Below are 14,366 nucleotides of genomic sequence, written 5' to 3'. Positions count from 1 at the left end.
CTCAAAGATGGTGCAGAAGAGGATGGATGCGAAGCGATCAATTGTGCATCACATTCGATTTTGTGGTTTTGTTTTCGCTTATATCATCCGCAGCCGGATATCTGGAATCCTCTTGAGATGAAAACAACCCAACCTCCTCCTCGGTGGAAAAGGGCTGCTGGAAAACCTACGTTGTTCAATTGCATTAACCCGGAACTGTTCCAGCAGAATGTGAGGAGGTTGGTTTCAGCAGAGAGGAAGCGAGGTGATGGAACGAGAACGTGAACTGCAGCATGATGTGTGCGGGGGTTCTGAGCACAGAGCTATTGAAATGGCTTTGTCCTTCAGAGCTCTCCTGATCGGGACAGGCGTGAAGTTCCCGCAGAGCCGGATGCTCCACAGAGTGGCGTGTTTATTCCCCGACCCACACAACGTTTTGCGAACCCGAGGACGGCGCTTGCTGCCCACCGTCAGCCCCCACTGGAAACCGGGCGATCGGGTCGAGCTGATGATGGGAACAGAAGCTGCTCGGAAACGCGTTTGTTCCACAACGGAGCCCGCTGAGATTCACAGTAAAAGTCAGGCACTTACCAGGATTTCAGTCGAGGGCAATATCGGTAGGGACTCCGCAAAGAACATTTGAAAAATATAAAATTATTTGCAGGAGACTTAACCATCGCGTGAATTGTTGGTTAAAGAAAATAGTGCAGAATTTTTTTTTGCTTGGAAAGGAACTGGAGCTATCATACAAAACGTGTTTGTTTTGAATAGTGGCAAAATTAAGCGGGTAAATGTGAAAATCTTGGATTGTGCGAGTTTTAATTTTCAAGTGCGCTGTCCGCTGGTTTCCTCGTGGCCATCGGGTTCAAACTAACATTCATTGCTTTGTTTTCAATCCCAACTTCCTTCAGGCCAAATTTACATATCAATTTGAAATCATTAAACTTCCCAGGCACTAAATTATATCGCGCAATCCCTCCTGCAACGTGTTGCTTTCTTTTGTTCCTTGTTGCTGTTTTAATTCTTTGCAGTTCACTTTAGTTTCTCAGTTTACAACTGTAATACAGATGTTGCAATTCTGAGATTGAAAATAAACTTTAAAACTAAACTGTACAACGAATTGAATTGAATTTATTGTCACGTGTACTGAGGCACAATGTAAAGCTTTGTTTGCGAGCAATATAGGCAGGTCACAGAGTTAAGTAGCATATATAAGTAAATAATAGGTAAACAGTGGCAAAACAAAAACACAGGATAGCTATGCTGCGTTGCCAAATACCAGACTAATGCCATTTACATGTTCACTGATGACACCAGCACAGTCAGTTGAGTCTCAGATGGTGACGAAACAGACTACAGATGGGAGGTCGAAGACCTGGAAAAATGGTGCACTGAGAACAACCGAGCTCTCAATGCCAGCAAAACCAAGGAACTCATTGTTGACTTTTGGCAGGATGTTACTTATGCCCCCACCCCACACATTAACAGCACAGAGGTGGAATTAGTGGAGAGTGTCAAGCTCCTGGGAGTGGTCATCCACAACAAGCTTTCTTGGACTCTTCATGTGGATGCACTGGTTACAAAGGCCCAACAATGTCTCTTCTTCCTCAGGCAGCTGAGGGAATTTGGCATGATGGCGAATACCCTCGCCAACTTTTATAGGTGTGCCATCGAGAGCATTCTGTCTAGATGTATCACTACCTGGAATGGCAACTGTATCATTCAAGATCGGAGACGGTTACAGAGAGTGGTGAACTCGGCCCAGACAATCCCAAAGGCCAACCTCCCATCGATAGAATCCATCTACCAGACCCACTGTCAAGGAAAGGGTACCAGCAATCCCAAAGATCCATCCCACCCTGGCAATGTTTTCCTACAACCTCTACCATCGGGGAGAAGGTACAGAAGCCTGAACACACGCACCAGCCGGTTTCATAACAGTTTCTACCCGACTGTTGATGGAATACTGAATGGACTTGCAAACTCTTAACATTCGCCTGTACCTGTGTTTTTGTTTTTGCTGCTGTTTACCTATTATTTACTTATCTATGCTACTTAACTCTGTGATGGGCCTGGATTGCTCACAAGACAAAGCTTTTCACTGTGTCTCGGTACACGTGACAATAAATTCATTTCATGTTGAGAGTTTGTGAATCCATTCAGTATTATAACAACAGTAGGGTAGAAACTGTTTTCAAACCGGCTGGTGCGTGTGTTCAGGATTCTGTGATTATAATATTTTTAAAGGTTTAGTCCTGTTAATAGATGTCATTGTCACGAAGTTTAAATAGTTTAACCACTCAGTAGATGCCTGCTCTCAACTTCATCCTGAAATACAAACATATAATAACACACACAATATCCTGGTGTTTATTAATAGGGACACAAAGTGCAAGCTGAAGGTTTGTGCTGAATTTTATAAGACATTATTTAAACCTCAGCTGGAGTGTTGTGTCCAGTTCTTGGCGCCATGTTTTTAGAATAATGTGAATACTAGCAAGTTGACAGACTTGTGCTATGAAAAGCGAGTGGTGAAATTGGGACTGTTTTCCTTTCAAAGGAGAAGGGTATGGGAAGATGTGACAGAGGTTCTCGATATCGTGAGCAACCTGGATAGTGTTGGGAGGGAAAGCCTGCCATTGGTCATAGTCATAGAGTCATCGAGATGTACAGCACGGAAACAGACCATTCGGCCCAACTCGTCCATGCCACCAGATATCCCGAACCAATCTAGTCCCACCTGCCAGCACCCAGCCCATTTCCCTCTTAAACCCTTCCTATTCATATATGTATCCAAATGCCTTTTAAATGTTGCAATCGTACTAGCCTCCACCACTCCCTCTGGCAGCTTATTCCACAAACATAACACGCTCTGCGTGAAAAAATTGCCCTTTAGGTCCCTTTTATTTCTTTCCTCTCTCACCCTAAACCTATTCTCTAGTTCTGGACTTCCCCACCCCAGGGACAACACTTTGTCTATTTATCCTGTCCAAGCCCCTCATGATGTTGTAGACCTCTACAAGGTCACCCCTCAGCCTCCGACGCTCCAGGGAAAACAGCCCCAGCCTATTCAACCTCTCCCTGTAGCTCAAATCCTCCAACCCTGGAAAAATTCTTGGAAATCTTTTCTGAACCATTTCAGGTTTCATAATATCCTTCCATTAGGAAGGAGACCAGAATTGAATGCAATACTCCAAAAGTGGCCTAACCAATACTCTGTACAGCCACAACATGACCTCCCAACTCCTGTACTCAATACTCTGACCAATAAAGGAAAGCATACCAAATGTCGTCTTCACTATCCTATCTACCTGAGACTACACTTTCAGGGAGCTCTGAACCTGCACTCCAAAATCTCTTTGTTCAGCAACACTCCCTATGACTTTACCATTAAGTGTATAAGTCCTCTTAAGATTTGCTTTCCAAAAATGCAGCACCTCATATCTATCTAAATTAAACTCCATCTGCTTCTTCTCAGCCCATTGACCCATCTGATCAAGATCCCGTTGTAATCTGAAGTAACCTTCTTTGCTGTCCACTACACCTCCAATTTTGGTGTCATCTGCAAACTTACTAACTATACCTCTTATGCTCACATCCAAATCATTTCTATAAATGATGAAAAGTAGTGGACCCAGCACTGATCCTAGTGGCATTCCACTGGTCACAGGCCTCCAGTCTGAAAAACAACCCTCCACCACCACCCTCTGTCTTCTACCTTTGAGCCAGTTCTGATTCCACAAGGCTAGTTCTCCCTGTATTCCATGAAATCTAACTTTGCTTATCAGTCTCCCTTGTCGAACACCTTACTGAAGTCTATATAGATCACGTCCACCACTCTGCCCTCATCAATCCTCTTTGTTACTTCTTCAAAAAACTCAATCAAGTTTGTGAGACATGATTTCCCATGCACTAAGCCATTTTGACTAACCCTAATCAATCCTTGCCTTTCCAAATACATGTACATCCTGTCCCTCAGGATTCCCCCCAACAACTTGCCCACCACCGATGTCAGGCTCACTGGTTTGTAGTTCCCTGGCTTGTCCTGACCACCCTTCTTAAACAGTGGCACCACATTAGCCAATCTCCAGTTTTCTGGCACCTTACTTGTGACAATCGATGATACAAATAGCTCAGCAAGGGACCCAGCAATCACTTCTCTAGCTTCCCACAGAGTTCAAGTGTACACCTGATCAAGTCTTGGGAATTTATCCACTTTTAAGCGTTTCAAGACATCGAGCACTTCCTCCTCTGTAATATGGACAGTATTCAAGATATTGCTATCTCTTTCCCTACATTCTATTCTTTCCATATCCTTTTCCACAGTAGATATGGATGCAAAATGCTTGTTTAGTATCTCCCCCATTTCCTGCAGTTCCACACAAAGACCGCCTTGCTGATCTTTGAGGGGCCATATTCTCTCCCTCGTTACCCTTTGTCCTTAATGTATTTGTAAAAACCCTTTCAATTCTCTTTAACTCTGTTTGCCAAAGCTATCTCATGTTCCCTTTTCGTCCTCCTGATTTCCCTCTTAAATATACTCCTACTGCCGTTATACTCTTCTAAGGATTCACTTGATCTATCTTGTCTGTACTTGACATTTGCTTCCTTCTTTTTCTTCACCAAACCCTCAATTTCTTCCGTCATCCAGCATTCCTTACACCTACCAGCCTTTCCTTTCACAGGAATAACCTAACCGGAATATACTGTCTCTTGACTGTCGTTCTCTCATTTCTGAAGGCTTCCCATTTTCCAACCGTCCCTTTACCTGCGAACATCTGCCCCAAATCAGCATTTGAAAGTTCTTGCCTAATACCGTCAAAATTAGCCTTCCTCCAAATTAGAACTTCAACTTTTAGATCTGGTCTATCCTTTTCCATCACTATTTTAAAACTAATAGAATTATGGTCGCTGGCCCCAAAGTGCTCCCCCACTGACACCTCAGTCACCTGCCCTGCCTTATTTCCCAAGAGTAGGTCAAGTTTTGCACCTTCTCTAGTCGGTACATCCACATACTGAATCAGAAAATGTTCTTGTACACACTTAACAAATTATTATCCATCTAAACCCTTCACATTATTGCAGTCCCAGTCTATGTTTGGAAAGTTAAAATCCTCTACCATAACCACCCTATTATTCTGACAGAAAACCAAGATCTCCTTACAAATCTGTTTCTCAATTTCTGCTGACTGTTCGGGGGTCTATAATACAATCCCAATAAGGTGATAATCCTTTTCTTATTTCTCAGTTCCACCCAAATAACTTCCCTGGATGTATTTCTGGGAATACCCTCCCTCAGTATAGCTGTAATGCTATCCCTTAGCAAAAATGCTCCCCTCCTCTCTTGCCTCCCTTTCTACCCTTCCTGTGGCACTTGTATCCTGGAACATTAAGCTGCCACATCCCTGAGCCACATTTCTGTTGTTGCTATCATATCCCAGACCCATGTAAGAAGACCGAGAATAAGAGGATACAGGAATTTTCTAAAGAAACCGCTGCAATTTGCGACCTGAGAAGAGATATTTTCATACAGTGAGTAGGTTGGGTTCAGAATGCACTGCCTGGAAGTGTGGCGGAGGCAGGTTCAAACAAAATATTCGAGAGGGAGGAGAATGTTACTTGTATTACATTATGGTGAGAAAGCAACAGCACAACAGTAACCCATTATACCGATTTGGACAGGTGCTGCTGACAGTGTCCTGAAGTACAATCTCATCTCTGTATTAACTGAAAAGCACAAGAGTGGCCATGTGTCTTCTGGAATGTACTTTGTAAGATTCTATGGAAAAACCGAAATCGCTGGAAAATCTCAGCAAGCCTGGCAGCATCTGTGAACAGAAATCCAAGTTCAAGTTTTGGGTTTGGTGACCCTTCCTCAGATTCATTTGAGATTCTGTGTCCATTTTGGAGAGAGATTTGCTTTCTTTCCAAAATGGATAATATTATAATTACAGGGGTTAGACAGGTCGAGATGGATATGAATAAGTAAATTGTGAGTGTTCTGTGAAAAGCATGCTCAGTGCAATAATAGCTTGTGTCCTTGAAGAACAGATTTTCAAAAATGTTAGGGTATTTTTCAAATGGGAGAGGTGAGCGTGGTTGGCTGTGCTAGCTTGTTTCGAGAAGTTGTGTTCCCGTGCATGTGCTGCACTTGTCTGAGGCCATAGAGGCGCAAGTGCTGTCAAAACATCATCGATGAGTTGCTGCGGTGCATCTGATGCATACTGTAGACACTACGCTGAGTGGAGGGTATGAATGTTTGTGATGGTGAGCCAAATGCCAACTGACCTATTCTTGTAACCACACTACGCAGCTGATCCAATTATGTTTTTAGTCCATTGGTAACCTCTAAGATGTTATCTGTGGGATTGTGCTGTGGTAATGCCATTCAGTATCAAGGTTAGATTGTGTTCTGCTGGAGGTGATCCTTGTCTGGTAACTGTGTGACACAAATGTTACTAGCCACTTATTATCTCAATCTTGAATGTTGTCTTGGTCTTGCTGCGTACGGCTGTGAATTAGATCAACATCTGAGGAGTCATAATGGTATTGAACATTGCACAGTTGTCAGTGATTCTGTCTTTGTGATGGGATGAAGGTCATTTATAAAGCAGCTGAAGATGATTGGACCGACTGAAGAACTCTTGCAATAACGACCTGAGTTGGGACAATGAGCCTCCAGTGATTACAACCACAACAATCTGTGTAAGTCTGATTCCAGACAAGATAGAATTTTCCACCTGATTACTATTCAGTTAGAATATCTTGGTGATTTCAAACAGATCTTTAGAAACTCTTTCGTGTTTTTCAAAGAGTGGATAGTATAGGAAGAAACACAAAGAACAGCCATACTCTAATCTATTTGTTCCAGTTACTTATCAAAACTCTTTAGTAAATCACTATCCATTTAAGAATGAGCAATTCCTTTTGGAAACTATACTTGTGATCACATAAAGTGCTGACACAATATGAGAATGTAACACAAGAAATAGGAACAGTAAGAGGCCATTTGATTCATCCCCAGCTTACCCTGTCGTTACATGAGATTTTGACTGACCTGGTTGTGGCCTTAACTCCATTTTCCTTTCCTTAACCTCTGACGCCCTTGTCAATCGAAAATCTGTCTAACTCAGCCTTGAATATATTCAGTGACGTAGCTTCAACTGCTCAGTAAGGAAGAGGAATTCGAGATACAAACAAGCCTCTGAGAGATAAAAAAAAATCCTCCTCCTCTCCACCTTGAATACAAAAGCAGAAAATGTTGGAAATACCTGACAGGTCCAGCAATGTCAGTGGAGCAACAAGTAAACTGAACATTTCAAGTCTGAAAGCTTTGGTTTTGGTGGTCAAAGTAGCCAGGAGGAACTGGTATGAGTATCTTACAGGGTAATCAAAATGCAAACAAAAGCTATTGAACACTTCATGATCATGCTATTGTATTTTGTGAAGACTGACCAATTTCTTTCTGCTTTTACTTAGCTGTTGGTAAATCCACATTTGCTGAACTGTTGGAGCAGGTAGCTAGTAAGCAGTGGGAAATTATTCGGGAGCCTATAGCCAAATGGTGCAACATTCCAACTTCCAGCGACAGTGAAGTAAGTATCATATCCTTACAATGTGATGAAAACTGACCAAATGTAGAGGAGACCGCATCGGGAGCAACGGATACAATAAATGATATTAGTGGATGTGCAAGTAAAACTTTGATGGATGCGGAAGGCTCCTTTAGGGCCTTGGATAGAGGTGAGGGAGGAGGTGTGGGCGCAGGTTTTACAGTTCCTGCGGTGGCAGGGGAAAGTGCCATGATGGGAGGGTGGGTTGTAGGGGGGCGTGGACCTGACCAGGTAGTCATGGAGGGAACGGTCTTTGCGGAAGGCGGAAAGGGGTGGGGAGAGAAATATATCCCTGGTGGTCGGGTCTGTTTGGAGGTGGCGGAAATGTCGGCGGATGATTTGGTTTATGCGAAGGTTGGTAGGGTGGAAAGTGAGCACCAGGGGCGTTCTGTCCTTGTTACGGTTGGAGGGGTGGGGTCTGAGGGCAGAGGTGCGGGATGTAGACGAGATGCGTTGGAGGGCATCTTTAACCATGTGGGAAGGGAAATTGTGGTCTCTAAAGAAGGAGGCCATCTGGTGTGTTCTGTGGTGGAACTGGTCCTCCTGGGAGCAGATCCAGCGAAGGCGGAGGAATTGGGAATACGGGATGGCATTTTTGCAAGAGGTAGGGTGGGAAGAGGTGTAATCCAGGTAGCTGTGGGAGTCGGTGGGTTTGTAAAATTTGTCAGTGTCAAGTCGGTCGTCATTAATGGAGATGAAGAGGTCCAGGAAGGGGAGGGAGGTGCCAGAGATGGTCCCGGTAAATTTAAGGTCAGGGTGGAATGTGTTGGTGAAGTTGATGAATTGCTCAACCTCCTCGCGGGAGCATGAGGTGGCGCCAATGCAGTCATCAATGTAGTGGAGGAAAAGGTGGGGAGTGGTGCCGGTGTAATTACGGAAGATCAACTGTTCCATGTTGATGAATTGCTCAACCTCCTCGCGGGAGCACAGGGTGGCACCAATGCAGTCATACGGTTTGGCAGTGGTGGAGGCCCAGGACCTGCATGTCCTTGATGGAGTGGGAGGGGGAGTTGAAGTTGAAGTGGATGATACATTCGTATGGTAATGGTAATTTCTGTTGACATCTGGACACATGTTTCTATTTGGACACAGCGAAGTAGAAATAGAAAAACTTTTATCAGTATTGTCAATAATTCTAAGAGAGGTGCAAGGCAGAAAATATAATTGAGAATCAACAGGAATACTGCTGGTGTATGGGGAGGTGAAACAGCAAATCAGAGAAGCAAATACAAGCCATGAGAAAAGACTATCAGCTCATATAAAAGGAAATCCTAAAAGCTTCTAGAGGCAAATAATTCGTAAGAAGGTCATTAAAGCCGGAGCAGGGCTTATGCGAGGCCAAAGGGAGGATTTGCGTTGGAGGCAAGGGCATATCTCAGGTTTTAAGTGAACACGTTGCATTTGTCCTTGCAAAAGAGGAGGATGCTGCCCAGGATAGTGGCAACAGAGGAGGAAATGTTCAAAATGAATAAGGCAGAAGTATTGAAGAGATTGTTAGGACATCATGTCAACAAGGCATTGGGGCTCGAGGAGATGCATTCAAGGATTTTGAAGGAAATGAGGGTGCAAATCTTGGGAGAAACCTTTCAGTCTTCTTGGACTTAAGGGTTGTGCCAGAAGACTGGAGAATTGCAAACATGGCCTTGTTCAAGAAAGATTATAAAGGTAATTACAGGCCAGTTACTTGAACTTCGGTGATGAGGGAAAGTTGAGAAACAACTAATTCGGAGGAAATTAGTCGTCATGTGGAAAGAGGTAGGTTGATGAGGAAGTATCAGCATGCATTTCTGAAGGGAAAATCATGTTTAACTAATGTATGAGAGTATTTGGAAGAGGTAACAAAAAGGGTCCAAGGCTCCATACGCATTATTGATATGGTATACATAGATTCCAGAAGGTTGAATAATAGACAGAGATCCGTAAGGATCTGAGTAAACGGTGGGGGGGGGGGGGGTGAAAGCTGCAGCCCTTTTGATTTGAAACTGGTACCAACTCATTTGCATTTAAATGACTTTTTTCTCCTCCTCATACTCCCCAGATACCTCCTCTGATCGTGATGCAAAGATTTCACTATCCCTACCTACAAGTTTGGTTTGGATGGCCATTTGTTGAACCATCTTTTCAAATGAGATGAAAAAGGCTTCCACGTCCTTCTTATTAAATTTAGGCAATGTTTGGACATACTTAAACTGTTTCTCACTAGGCTTCTGATTACCATGTGCTTGCTCATCCTCACTCTCTTCCTCACTGAGCATACCTTCAGCCTTCTCTCCATCCTTTTAAGCTGACTTTCCTATTTAAGTTTCAGTTTCTGATGTTCAAACTCTCTCTCTCTTTTTCTTTTTCTTCTGCTCAAGCCCTTCGTTCTTTTTCTTTCTCTCCTGTTTTTAACCGTAGCTCAGACTGTTTTCTGCTGCCCTTCCCTTATCTCTCGTCTCTAACTCAAGTTGCTTCATTTGCGGTTGAAGTTTTGCCATTTCTACAGATTCTCCAGCATGTTTAAAGGCTGAGCTACTGCTGTAATTATTTTTCCTTTCCTCACATAAGCAGGCAGTTCCAACCCCAGCTTCTCTGCTAATTCCTGCAGCTTGGTTTTATTCACCTTTTGCAAAACTTCCAAAGTCACTGCATCCACTTCCAGAAATCTTTTGGTGACTGAAAGAGCCATTACTATCCCAAAACTTGTCTCCCGAACCAAACCAACCCCCGACATAAAGACACTAGCACCTACCACTCACTGTTTAAAATCCCACAACTAGCCCCCAATCTGTTATCGACTAGGCCTGACCACTCAAAACATTCTGAAGCAGGCCATCCAGACCATAACTTTGCAATTTGTTTTGGTAAGTGCACAGTGAAAATTACCCGGATTAAGTTAGCTAGGTTGACAACCAGGTTTTAAAACAGACAAAGATTTACTCTCAGAATTACACAATGAAACACAAAGAACAGAATGGAGAACCCCTACAGAATTCAGTCTCTCCAAAACAGACTTAATTATGCTATTCTGAATATATACAACAATGCCAACAAACAAACTGCCTTAAACACAATAAAAATCAAACAAAGACTAACAGGTTGAGGTTAGAAGGGCAGGAGGAGAGAGAGTCTCACAGCCTGTTTCCACACAGCCCACAGCTGAACTCCCTCACTAGTTCTGCACTGAACTGCTAAGCTCGAGAGTTGGTCATGCTCCCTTGACTGATACAAGTTACTTCTAAAAACATAAAAACTTTGGCCTAAAGTCTCACCTGTTTACATATCAACAAAAAGCCTCTCTATACCTTTTAATCTCAACCAAACCAGACATTTCGGAGCCTGGAATGTTTTACGACACCTCTGGGAAAAAAAAGGATCCTTGAGAAAAGGAACAGCTTTTAAAAAAGGGACCAGTTTGTGTGGAACTCCAGAAGGACTTTGACAAGTAGTGGAATGGGCGGATAAGTGGCAAATGACATTCAATGTAGAGAAGTGTGAGGTGATGCATTTTGCTTAGAAGAGCATTGAGAGACAATGTAAAATAGTGGGTACAATTCAAAAGGGGGTGCGGGAGCAAAGACCTGGGTGTGTACATACACAGACAGTGGCAGAACAAGTGGAGAGAGCAGTAAATAAAGTGAACACTGTTCTCAGCTTTATTATTAGAGTGAAGGACATTTAACTTATACCAGAACTCAGCTGGAGTATTGTGTGCTATGTGTTGTGAGTGCCACGTCACAGGAAAGATGTGAATCAATTGGAGATAAGTTTCCAATAATGTTTCCAGTGATGAAAATTTTCAGTTATAATGGTAGACTGAAGAACTTGAGCCTGTTCCTGGAGAGAAGACGGTCACAAGAAGATTTGATAGAGATATTCCAAATCAGGAGCAAGCTGGACAAAGTAGATTCAGAGAAGCTGTTCACACTCACAAAAGAACGAGAGGGCCTGGATTAGCAGTGATGCGCAAGTGAGGCAAGGTGATGTGAGCAATAACTTTTTCACATTGTGAGTAGTTCGGGTAGGAATGCATTGTCTGGGGGAGGCTCAAGAGTGAGAGCAAGGCAGCCTGGCATTATAGAAACATTTCCTCAAACATTCCCGTGCTTTTACTGACAGGGAAATATCTCTGTGCTTGGTTGCTCCTAAGATTGAATTTTCATGTGAATTTTGGGAGGGTTTTGGGGTAGATTTTCCAGTCACCCCTACATGTTGTGAGTCCAGATTGAGTCCTAAGTCTGGTGATTCTTCTTCTTAAACAATTTGCCAGAATAAACCGAAGTATTAAACTTGAACCTCAAATGAAATTGTAACATTTTGCAATATCACACTGTTGCCTGCTTCTTGAACCAAAATACTTACATACACACTTAATAATAAAACTTGTGAAATGAACAAGAGATTTTTTTTGGGACTTGTTAATTTGGCTTTATTGCAGCTATGATTTGAAATTTTGGCTCGACTTCCTCTGAGAAAATGAAAGGACAAGCATGTGTTATCGACATTACATCTTGGCAGGATTGCGAATTTGAAAAGAAAATGCACCTTACTAAAATACAGTAATATCTTGCATTCTGTAGACCTGGGTGCTATTCATTGTTTTTTTCCTGAGGTTGCAAGGAGTTGATGAGCTATAGTGTCACTGAATTATCTCTAATCAAGGTGTGATTGATGTTTTTTAATAAACTGGGTCAGAACACTACTTTGAGATCATTGATCGCAGGTCCAAAAAAATTCCAGAAGTTGCTACTTTGTGCAATTATGTGGCTAGGTGGTGGTACTGCTGTGTCTGAGTCAGAAAACTGTGTGCTACTGCCACTGTGTCAAGCACAAAGAAGTTATTAACATGACAAGACAGTCCTGAGGTCTAATGTTTCATGGGCAGAGTTAATACTTTTGAGTGCGAGTGTAGTTGTGACAAAAGCAAGGAACACCGTTGTTAAACCCGAGATGAATTTATAAAAATCCTTGTTATCTCTCTATGTCTCAAAGTGCTTTATATGAAGAATCAACCAAACAGTTTGAGTTAACTTCTTGGAAACAATTGAAAAATTGGTTGATTCGATTCAGGGGAGGTTCATATGTTGCATTGTATCCAACAGTGAACCTTTCATGTTCCCAGATACGACAGCCATTTTAACTTTGCGATTACGGAGGTTACTAAAGTGAACGCAGTACATTCACTGCCCAAATTTTCACCAGCAATGTTGAGCCACCAAATTGCATGAAATCACATCTGTGTTCACATGCGTGAACCTGTAACTTATTTGAAGAATTGACTCCTCCGTTAAACTTATAACTTTCAATTTGTTGCAGTGACTCTACTTCTACTTTAGAAGATGAATAACAATAAGCAAAACATATCTGAAATTTCTTAGCAGTGAAACATTAAAAGGTAAATATTGTCTCTCTTTGTTAATATGAACAAGAAGATTGAAAGCATGAGACAATATAATGTTCACATCACAGATATGTCTATGTTTGCACAGAAGTAAATATTCAATTCATGTAAGGTTTCTGAAATTGTAAAATAGGAGAGTTAATGGGGGAAATCAGAAACCTGCATTCAAGGAGGAGGCAAGAGTGCAGAACTCAGGAGAGGTTACTAAAATCTCCAGCACAGGCATAAATAGAAGAGCATATGGAAGGGTTAGCCATCAAACTTCAAACACACTGGACAAGCAAATAACATTGAGAAGAGGGGTGGTTAATACAGGACTGAAGGGGTTATATCTGAATGCACGCAGTGTAAGGAATAAGGTAAATAAGCTTGTGGCACAGATCGAAATTGGCAGGTATGACATGGTGGACATCACAGTGACGTTATTGCAAGGGGATCAGGACTGGGAGCTGAATATTCAAGGATATACATCCTATCGAAAAGATAGGCAGGTGGGCAGAGGAGGTGGAGTTGCCTTATTAGTGAGAGTGGACTGAGAAAATCTGGTTGGTAGTCGATTGCAAGAAAAGGGATTTGTGGAATGTCTACGAGATAGCTTTTTGGAGCAGCTTGTGGTGGAGCCCATGAGGGATCAGGCCAAACTGGATTTAGTGTTTGACAATGAGGCAGACTAGATAAGGGAGCTTCAGGTGAAGGTGGCCTGAGGAGGCAGTGATCATAATATGATTGAATTTACTCTGCAATTTGAGGGGGAGAATATAGAATCTGAGGTCATGGTATTACAGCTGAATAAAGGCAACTACAGAGGTATGAGGGAGGAGCTGGGTAGAATAGACTGTGAGAGGAGCCGAGCAGGAAAGACAGTGGAAAAGCAATGGCAGAATTTCTGTGAGTAATTCAGGAGATTCAGCAGAGGTTCATCCCGAGGAAAAAGAAGCACAGTGCAGAGAGGATGAGGCAACCATGGCTGATTAGGGAAGTTAGAGATAGCATAAAACCAAAAGAGAAAGCATATATATAATGTGGGGAAGGGCAGTGGGAAGCCAGAGTATTGGGAAGCTTACAAAGACCAACAGAGGGCAACAAAAAAGTAATATGAAGGAAGACTGTAAGTTTCTTTAGAATGTGTAAAGAGCAAATGGGAAGCAAAAGTGGACATTGGGCCATTGGAAAATGACGCTAGAACGATAGGAGTGGGGAACAAGGAAATGGGAGAGGAACTGAATAATTACTTTGCGTCAATCATCATTTGTAAGACACTAGTAATATCCCAAAAATTCCAGAGAGTGAGGGGGCAGAGCTGAGTATGGTGAACATCACCAAGAGAAGATGCTCGAAAAACTGAATGGCTTGAAGGTGGATAAACCAGGTGGACTACACTCCAGAGTTATAAG

General features: G+C 42.6%; 1 protein-coding gene across 2 annotated transcripts in view; it reads left to right on the top strand.

Annotated features, from left to right (window-relative positions):
• LOC140459729 (deoxycytidine kinase 2-like) overlaps positions 1 to 14,366 on the top strand; it is a 33,665-nt gene continuing 19,299 nt past the window's right edge. Inside the window, exons 1-2 of one of the 2 annotated variants that reach the window (XR_011953855.1) lie at positions 1 to 596; positions 7,459 to 7,574. Coding sequence is in view for 1 of the 2 variants with exons in the window: in XM_072554181.1 (XP_072410282.1) it covers positions 248 to 596; positions 7,459 to 7,574 (465 nt within the window). In the remaining variant the exon portion in view is untranslated. The remainder of the gene's footprint in view (positions 597 to 7,458; positions 7,575 to 14,366) is intronic. The other variant, XM_072554181.1, reaches the window with a different exon arrangement.

Source organism: Chiloscyllium punctatum, chromosome 35 (assembly GCF_047496795.1).
Source record: "Chiloscyllium punctatum isolate Juve2018m chromosome 35, sChiPun1.3, whole genome shotgun sequence".
NCBI classification, from domain to species: domain Eukaryota; kingdom Metazoa; phylum Chordata; class Chondrichthyes; order Orectolobiformes; family Hemiscylliidae; genus Chiloscyllium; species Chiloscyllium punctatum.
The sequence above is the reverse complement of the archived record's forward strand: the minus strand, read 5'-3'. Positions and strand labels throughout refer to the sequence as shown.